General features: G+C 36.8%; 1 protein-coding gene across 1 annotated transcript in view; it reads right to left on the bottom strand.

Moving 5' to 3' along the window:
* Positions 1-6,716, bottom strand: part of cacna1fb (calcium channel, voltage-dependent, L type, alpha 1F subunit) — a 50,667-nt gene extending 43,951 nt beyond the window's left edge. Inside the window, exons 1-3 of the mRNA XM_059503741.1 lie at positions 6,357-6,716; positions 2,697-3,030; positions 2,419-2,524 (exon numbers count right to left, since the gene is read on the bottom strand). Coding sequence (XP_059359724.1) covers positions 2,419-2,524; positions 2,697-3,030; positions 6,357-6,378 — 462 coding nt within the window. The 5' untranslated portion in view covers positions 6,379-6,716. The remainder of the gene's footprint in view (positions 1-2,418; positions 2,525-2,696; positions 3,031-6,356) is intronic.
* Between the last annotated feature and the right edge of the window lie 2,590 nt (positions 6,717-9,306).

Below are 9,306 nucleotides of genomic sequence, written 5' to 3' on the forward strand. Positions count from 1 at the left end.
TTGAAACCTTGGTGTTTTTCTCTTGATATGTAAATCTAGTCTGAGTGAATATTACAACCCCACAAAAAAAGCTGACTCTGGAAGAAAACACTGTCATTCGTTCACACTGTGATCTTTCATCTGGGTTGCACATTATGTCTTGTTGTGGCTCTTTTGTCACTGCAGTGTCACTTTTCTTACATTTGAATGCAAATTCATCTTCTATAAAAAGAAAGTGGTGCTCTGATGGGACAGGCATGAGGCAATGCCCGAGGGGGGTCGTGTTCAGGGTCCTGATCACATGCAACTCGATTGGTCTCCTCTCTTATTCCTCTCTTTCTCTTCCTGTTTCTCTCACACAAGCCTTAGGGAAGATCCCCTCCACTACAGAACTTCACAACACGTCGCGCATTTCAGTACAAATGGGGCGCAGTCATACGCGCCTGTAAACTCGAGATGACAGCGGGACAAACTCTGAGTCTCACATCGCTGATTTGGCAAAGTCCAGTGAAAGTACTAATGTGCTGAGATGTGAAGAAAGGATTACTGGACTTAAACGAAAGGTGTTTCATTTGGTCGAACCCTTGCTGAGAAACAATAGCTAGGGGCGCTTCTCTTTCGTTTATGATTTCTCTCTCATCTCAGTGACCTTTGCATGCCGAAGTGAAGCTATAGTGCGCACAAGCTCATGCAGCCTCGCATTGTTGCATGCCTCACTGCATCTGTGGAGAAAAAAGGCACTTTGTTTCCTCGATGCCACTAACGTGCAAGCAAATTAAAGCCTTGCAGTTTCAGATTCAGGTGCCAACATCACAGTAAAACAACGAGATTTAAACCAAAAATTACAATTTGAAGGGAAAGTTAAACAAAAAGTGAAAATTATGTCACCGCTTACTCACCCTCATGTCAAAAATATCTGTTTTACCCATACAATGAAAGTCGGTGGAGACAAATGTTCAAATGTTTTCTTTTGTGTTTTACAGAAGATATAAAGTCATGCAGGTTTGGAAGAACATGAGGGTGAGTAAACAATGACAGAATTCTTGATTTTTTGGGGAACTGTGTCTTTAAGAATGGCTGCTGAGTGGATCAAATGTGATGCTGTCTGATGGGATACAATGAGAGGTTGTGAGATGAAGGTGATTACAGAGTAATACCACATCATCAAACAGCAAAAAAAATAAGGATTTTTATCTCAAAATGACACCTGATACAAAGCTTTTCATTTTCTGACACTGGGACAGCAGTAGGACTCCAAATAGTGTGGCTAAAGTGAGTCACATGACAAAACGCTCTTGTTTGAGGAGGATGCCCCTATGTGTGTGTGTGTGTGTGTGTGTGAGACACGTGTGTGTGTGTGTGTGTGTGTGTGTGTGTGTGTGTGTGTGTTTCTCTGTTAATTTGTTTGTATTTTCAGAGGGATAACAAAATGCACAGTAAACCTTACCAACTGTAGTACATATTACTTATTTGTCACAATATTGCTGTTTTATCATATCTTTATCACATTTTGATTAAATACATGCATTGGGGAGTAAAAAAACTAAAACAAACCAACCAATTTAAAAAAACTACTGACCCACCAAAAAGTATGCATAATTACTAATAGTATACAATAGTCTCTTGAAAAAGTTACATAAATTCTTTTTTCATTTTTAGTTCTCATGTCTTTATGTCCAAGCACCCAACAAATGTCTTTGAAATGACTCCACTGTTATCTTTTCTGTTTTGATACTTTTTTTTTTAGATCAAATCACACCAGCATTCTGATAGCAGATGAACATGTCCATTCTGAACATGTTGTTGAAATATTATACAAAAATAAACCCACTGTTTTTTTCTGTTTAGACACACTGTAAAACTACAGTCAGAATAGACCTTGCTAAGAATTTAACAAAAACCTCATCAAAGTTTTTTGAGAAAAAGAGCAGAGCACAAATCCAACACATCTGAAACAGGAAACAACCACCCAGAGAGCTACCAAAAGACACAGCAGAATGAGACCAGAAAAGACCACCTAGGACAAACCACTAGAAAAGAAATTGATATTACGTAATACATAAACACACATGCTTCTGACTGCACCCCGAGATCCATAACACACCTCCCAAATGGGTCAGCAGGAATTTGGTCAGCGCTCCGTTCCGGGCACCATCCCAATATATCTGATTATGAAACAACACCTGGGAAGGGAAACACCTTTTCGATCTCTCTTGTAGCTTATGCAACTTTTACCTTACAGTATACAATTTTACAAACCAAATGAAGTTGGGGGTGGAACTGAGCATTTCCACAAGGTTCAATAAAATACACTAAAGGAGCTTTACTACTGAATGAGCAATACTGAAGGAACTTACCATTAATGTTGGCAAAAAAACCTAAGCTGATCTGAAATTCACAACACACCAATTTCACACTTTCAGAGAGAGCAATACTTACTAGGTCATGGTTGGTGGCGTTCGAGTCGTCTTCGGGAAAAGGCTTGGAGACCCCCAGAGCAACACAGTTAGCGAAGATTGCCAGAAGAATAAAGATATCAAATGGTCTGGATTCATATGTTAAGGTAAATGTGATCTTATTAGAGTGCCATTACATTCAACAGGCATTATTAACAAGTTCTAATGTGTTTTTACAACAGATAGACGTAAACCGTTTGAAAGCTTGAAAGTAGTAGTTTAAGCTATGTTTTCTGTCATTGACTAAGTTGTAATGGATACTTCCACTCTACAAGGTGAAGAGCGGCCCTGCGGATGGGGTTGTTTAATTTTAGGCAGAAAAGAGCTCTGGGCGCGCGTTGGACTTGGTTGGAGCCCTGGACCTGCTTCTTCACATGCTGACTCTTCTTCTTATGCGTTCCAGTGGAGCTGGTGGTGGAGTTGAGCGTTTCCGTCCGGTTCATCTTCGGCTGTTCATTTTCCTCCCACTCGTCTTTTTCATCTTCGTTGCCTTCATTGCCCTCTCCTCCTCCACCTCCCTTCTCCTCCTCCTCCTCCTCCTCCTCCTCTTCTGCTTCGCCACCACCCTCCTCTTCCTCTTTGGAGTACCCATTCCCTAAAGACAGAGGTTTAGTCACTTAATGAAGGGTCATATGTCTGGATGACACACCAAACAACCAGTCTCTGAACAAAAATGAACTAATGCACTGGCAATGAGTGGCAAGGGTGCATTAAATTGATCAAAAGTAACAGTAAAGACATTTGCAAGGTTACAAAAGATTTGTTTCAATCAAATGCTGAACTTCTGAACTTTCTACTCATCAAAAAAACTCATCTATCAGGTTTTCCACGAAAATCATGGTTTTCACCAAAATATTAAGCAGCACGGTTTTCAACATTGATAATGATAAGAAATCAGCATATTAGAATGATTTCTGAAGGATCATATGACAGTGAACCCTGGAGTAACCCTGAGGAACCCTATAACAGGAATAAATTACATTTTAAAGTACATTACAAATAGAAACAAAATTGTTTTTTTTTATTGTATTATATTACTGTTTTTACTGTATTTTTGATCAAATATATGCAGCCTCAGCGAGCATCAGAGACTACAAAAACACGAAAAATTCTTAGCAACCCCAAACCTTTGAACTTTAAAGTTCACTTTTAAGCACCAATAAGAACATACATAAAGCAAACGTGCTATTTTAGAACTGTCGGTAGAGTCCCTATAAAAGTGAACCCCTAAAAAATGTCCTGTTGCCTGTCTTGTCCTGAGCCAATCCAATTGTGTGAACTTTTCATTGAGTGTCGACAGAAATGACTTGTTAATTGTCACCAGATCTTAATAAGGATTTTTTTCTGCTCCCTTGCATGCCAGTAGTTCAGATTTCTATTTGATTATTTGCCCTAAACAACAACAAAATAATCATTGGAAATGTATCATCTTAAATGTATAATATGTATTACACATTTTTAATTTATGTAATTTTTTTCTTTTAGATTTTTAGTTTTGCCTTTATTATGATAGAACAGTGCAGAGCTGACAGGAGGTGAAGTGGAGGGTGTGGGATCAAGAAAGGTCCACAGGCCGGTACTCGATCGCGGGACGCCTGTGTTGCAACAGTGCTATATGTCAGCGCACTGCCCACCTGTTTAGGATGCAATGTAGGTTAGAAAGAGTACTGTAAGTCACTACATTTTCCTACATTTTCCATAGCATTATCTATCTTAACAGTTGCTACAACAAGTGTTCCTCATCATTTGGACACACGAAAGGAGTGAGTGATAGAGAGCAAAGTAACTAAAAACTATGAAACTCCAATGACTCTGGTCATATTAAAGAGGGTGAGCAAGATAAAGAAGACAAAGCTTTCTAATCTGCCACAGTCTCTGATGAACGTGAGGCCTCTGCACTAGGTGAAGAGAACCACACAGTAACAGCTGTGACCTACTTCCCACTGTGAGAGGGGGTGCAGAGCGGGATTCTGGGCCAGCGGTTTCATATGTGAGTACCTGTGGATTCATGATGTTAGCCTCTAGCACAGCTAGCTGACAGCTAACAGAGAGAGTCATGGGTAGGGGGAGGGGCAAGAGGACACTGTGCAGATAGTGAATTATAACTTCATTATATGCATAAGACCTCAGTGAGACCGAAGGGAATCCTATCAGCCAGAGATAACAGTACTTTCATTGAACATTTAAAATGGGCAGGCAGAAGAGAGAACTAAAGTGAACTATCATGACTGCTGTGCTTCGCTGATAAAGACACACACCAAATGGAAATTGAGGGTAAAATTTACCACATCATTAAAAGAAGGTATTATGAAAAATTAGTTATGGTTTTGGTTTTCTCTGTGTAACCCTTACTATGATGGTTAACATAAGCCAACAGGCTCTCTTCTACTTTAAAGACAGGTTTGTTGGGTTTTCAATCATGTTATTATATTTGCTGCATGTCCATAATTTCACCCAGGAGTAATGAAATGTGCATACACAAGTTGTTATCGATGTCTATTTCTGAACATAATGAATAAACAAAACTGACCTCAAAAACAACTCCTATGGTTGTGTGGCTGTGGATACTGAGACAATTTTATGATTCTCATGAAGATTAAACATGAATGAAGCTTTGTTTCTTTGGCAAGAAACCAAAAAATGTATAAATAAATTATTGAAAAAATTACATTGCAACATCTGCATTATTTTTCACCAATTTAAGGGCTCTGCAAATTGCTACATAGGTTAATGCTTTTGCATATTATTTTATTTATCTTAATTGAGTGACCTAAATAGTTTAGAAACATGTGCAAAGAGACACATATAGCAACTCTCATGTGCAGACTTGTTTCTAAAGCAGAAGGATTTGGTTCTTGAGCTAGTTAGGGATCAAAGATTAGAGGCCCATTTAATCAAACTTACTACCAGCAGAATATTCATTTACCATCTTCAGAGGCCCTGCATTACACTCTACTATATGCATTAACCTGCAGTGCTGGGGTTACTTGGCTATGATGGCAGTCAAATGATATCTGTAATTTCAGGTTGCCTGCAATAAGAAAGTCATCATAAAGCGCATGTGCAGGTTGTGCACTGAAAATGACCCTGTGGCGGTGAAACATCTGGTGCTGCAAACAAGAAAAATAAATTGGAAAAATAAATTCATAATTTGAGCTCAAGGCTCAAAACCTTCATCTTTCATTATAATTAACATGTATAACATTTTGTGTTCCTGTAATTAGTACAACGGTCAATTATTTTGACTGATGAGGTGCATTTACTATTTTACATGGTTTAAATGATTATTTTAACAAAACAAAAAAATTCAGTAAAAGATGCCTTTATATATATATATATATATATATATATATGTGTGTGTGTGTGTGTGTGTGTGTGTAAGTAAATGTATTGTGAAATAGAAGTGAAATAAAAAGTATAATATTTATCAAAGCAATATCTACAATGATACAATTTTACAGCAAATTGCTATCAAAATACAGTTTTTAAGTAATTTCCAAAAGTTCACATAGAGATATTCCCAAAATTCCCGCATAAACCATGATATCAGTGTTGCATTTTATTTTTAAAAAAGTGATTTTCTTATTATTTTTGTTGAGTTATGTTCATTGGGTGTTTTATATTATATTCTGTTATTTAGTTAACGTTTAGTATACATAGTTTTTACGTCATGTCAGGTGTTTTATTTTTTTGTTTAAAACACACAATTCTTCCTACACCAAAGCCTTAAATGTTAAAGTAGTTTAACAACAAAATTAAACTGAAATAAAATTACTATTTCATTTAGACACGGACACACGTTTACGCAGCGATTTGTAAAAAAGTTGATATTTGACAACTTAAACGGCAGGTACATAAAAACTAAATTGCATTAGGCATTTATTATTTAATGCATGCATTAAATTATAAAATAAAACTTACTTTTTCGGTTCTCCTCATACATGTCGGATTGTCACTTTGACCTCATTGGAGCAGAATGCATGATCCTCACGACAGATTCTTCACACATTTTTGAGGCATAGTTCCAAAATAAGCTTTTTCAATGAATGCGTTAAGTTTTCCAGTTGTGCAGTCCCGGACCTGTATCCAAAGATGCTGTCAGTCACCTCCTAAGGGCGTTTCATTGTGAATCAAATTAGTTGTATTCAGTTCTAAAAATGAACTTTGAGGGTGACAAAAAGAAAAAAATTCTAGACGTTGATAATTAAAGCGCACCCTCTGTTCTCTATCTGTCTCCGCAGTTAAGCCATCAATTCAGGATTAAAGAAAAAAATGACTCGTTTAAAGGGACAGGCAGCCTAGAAACTTATTAAAGGGAAGGATATTGGGCAAACGATTTTATGGAGCGTCGACGGAAAATGTGGGCGAGTCTTTGCTCATTTTCTAACGCAACGGGTCAGTCTACACACATACACAGACGAGCGCGTGAGCGCACTCTCGCTGTGTCTCCGCGTCTCCGCGCGCTCTTGTGCGCGTTTGCGTAGGATGTGTGAGCACGGTAGATCAAAATTCAGTTCTACTAATTCTATCGTTTTTAATGTAAAGGTTCACAGATAACTATAACCTAAATCATGAAAGGAAATGTGTAAGGGGAAAAATTAGCCATTTCCACATTGGGAAAAAATTGTACAATATAGCCTATTCCATGAAATTTGGGCGGGGGGGGGGGGGGGGGGGGCACTAAATGCATTCACTAAACCTAAGCTGGACTTGTAAAACTACCTAGAACCTTCTGTATTTCTTTAAAAGACAAATTTGAACAGTTGTCAGCCAATGAATCCTAGGGAAGAGGATACCTGCACTTGTACATTAAAATCAGCTATAGAATTCCTTCTGACATTCCCATGACATACTCAACGTCTAAGTCTCTGTAATCCCCGCACACATGTACCACTTCAAACATATTTGATTCAATGCAAATCAGGCACCTTATTTGCCAAAACATATATTTGCATGTTAAAAAGAACTCAAAATGCTTAGGTAACTCTTACCTTCAGACATAATGAATCATTTTCATCACTCCCTATAAAAGCACAGTTGTTTCACCTAAGTCTCCTTTTTAATGGTGAATCTTATTAATGTAACATACAAACAACCATAATGCAGTTTACAGTTACAATGTTTTTTAAAATGTTCCATCTTATGATGGTCTCTCAGACAGTGCTATCAGTTATTCACCATTCAGCAGACGTTTGTCACCCAGAGGGATGTAGAGTACACTAATTGCAGAGTCAGTCTCCCTGGAGTAACAGTGGGTTTAGTGCACTGCTCAAGGGCCAATGCCCCCGTTTGAACACACTATGATGTCCTTTTTGCTTCACTACTGTCCAAGTGCAAATCATCGTATTCCTCAAGTCTTATATAAAATATCAAATACAACAAACTCAAAAACAAAATACATCTGAATAGTGAAAGCAAAACAAACAGAGGGCTCTCTCTGTGTCTGATTATGGGTGACAAAATGCTTTATTAATTTATTCAAAATTTTTGGCACGACCCTACTAAATGTATACTTTCTTTTCAGAAATAAACAGAGGTATAAACCAGTCTACTATAGACTGCTATACACTGCTGTAGTGAATTAATTAAACAAATGCTTGTTAAAATGGACACATAAAAATGGACAGTTATTGCCCTCTAGTGGTTACACTCTCAGCTCTCAGCAAGATGACATCATAAAATATGTTAATGAAACAAAGTGCATATGGCATTTGAACTGCATGCATTTAAAAGATTACCTCATAATCTGATAATATGTCAAATGCCATTTTACGTAAGTAAATAATTGTCTTAAACTGTTTAAACTCCAAGACTCTTATCAGTATTCAGCTTTCTTAACTAATATGGTTTCAACTTTCACAAAACATTCTCTTAAATCACCTTGTTTTAATAATGTTTACATCTTTCCTGATATAACATATGATAACACTGAAGAAAATGATAAGTCTTTATTTTCCTCATCACTCTCATTTAAAACCCTCCTTCACATGCTCTCACCTATTTATCTGCTATCGTGTTCTGAAGAGATGAATTACTTTGATTTATCTCTCTGTCTTCACACAGCATCCCTCTTTCTTGCTTTCTCTTTTTTATTTCTCCCTCGATTTCTCTTTCTCTCTTGAGTGAGTGCCATGGTGTGCACTGTTAGATTAGAGCTTAGTGGAGATGAATATGTGTAACATGGTATAAAAGCAGGGTTTTGCATTTTAATGTCAGTGATTTGACCTGCTAATTTTAACGTTAGATTCACTACTTACTTTTACATTTTTATTTATTTTTACATTTTTTCATCTAGGGTCATGAACATGCTGTGGTATGTGCATACAAAATTATGATGTTTTCATTGCTAAATGCAACTTCACTGAACTGATATTAAAACTTTTTAAGGTATATTTTGTTATGTCATATTTTGTTTCTTAACAACAACTCTAAGAGTATTTATACATGTATATTTATGCTTTTGGCAGACACTTGTATCCAGAGAAACTGACACTGCATTGAAGCTGTGCATTTTTGTCAGCTCATGCTCAGTCAGCTGGTAATTTGAGCCTATATGAATTTGACACTGCAAACAATGTTTGATCTTCAGAAAAAATGCAAACAACTTCTTTTTAAAATGTACTTTTTTTCAGGAATAAAAAATATTTACAAAACTGTAAATAATATTCACACTAAAAAAAAATCATATGTTCTCATGATTACTTTGTATTGTGTGAGAAGCATTTTTTTTTTTTTTGTAAATTTAGTAAGGGTAAAGACCCCAGTAAGGGTCAGTTTGACACTGAGCATAACTGGGTTGCACATCTAGATATTGAACCTAATAAAATTGCTAACAGAAAGTATATTGAATAATAAACTATGGACTTAATTG

This window comes from Carassius carassius, chromosome 21, assembly GCF_963082965.1.
Source record: "Carassius carassius chromosome 21, fCarCar2.1, whole genome shotgun sequence".
Taxonomy (NCBI): Eukaryota; Metazoa; Chordata; class Actinopteri; order Cypriniformes; family Cyprinidae; genus Carassius; species Carassius carassius.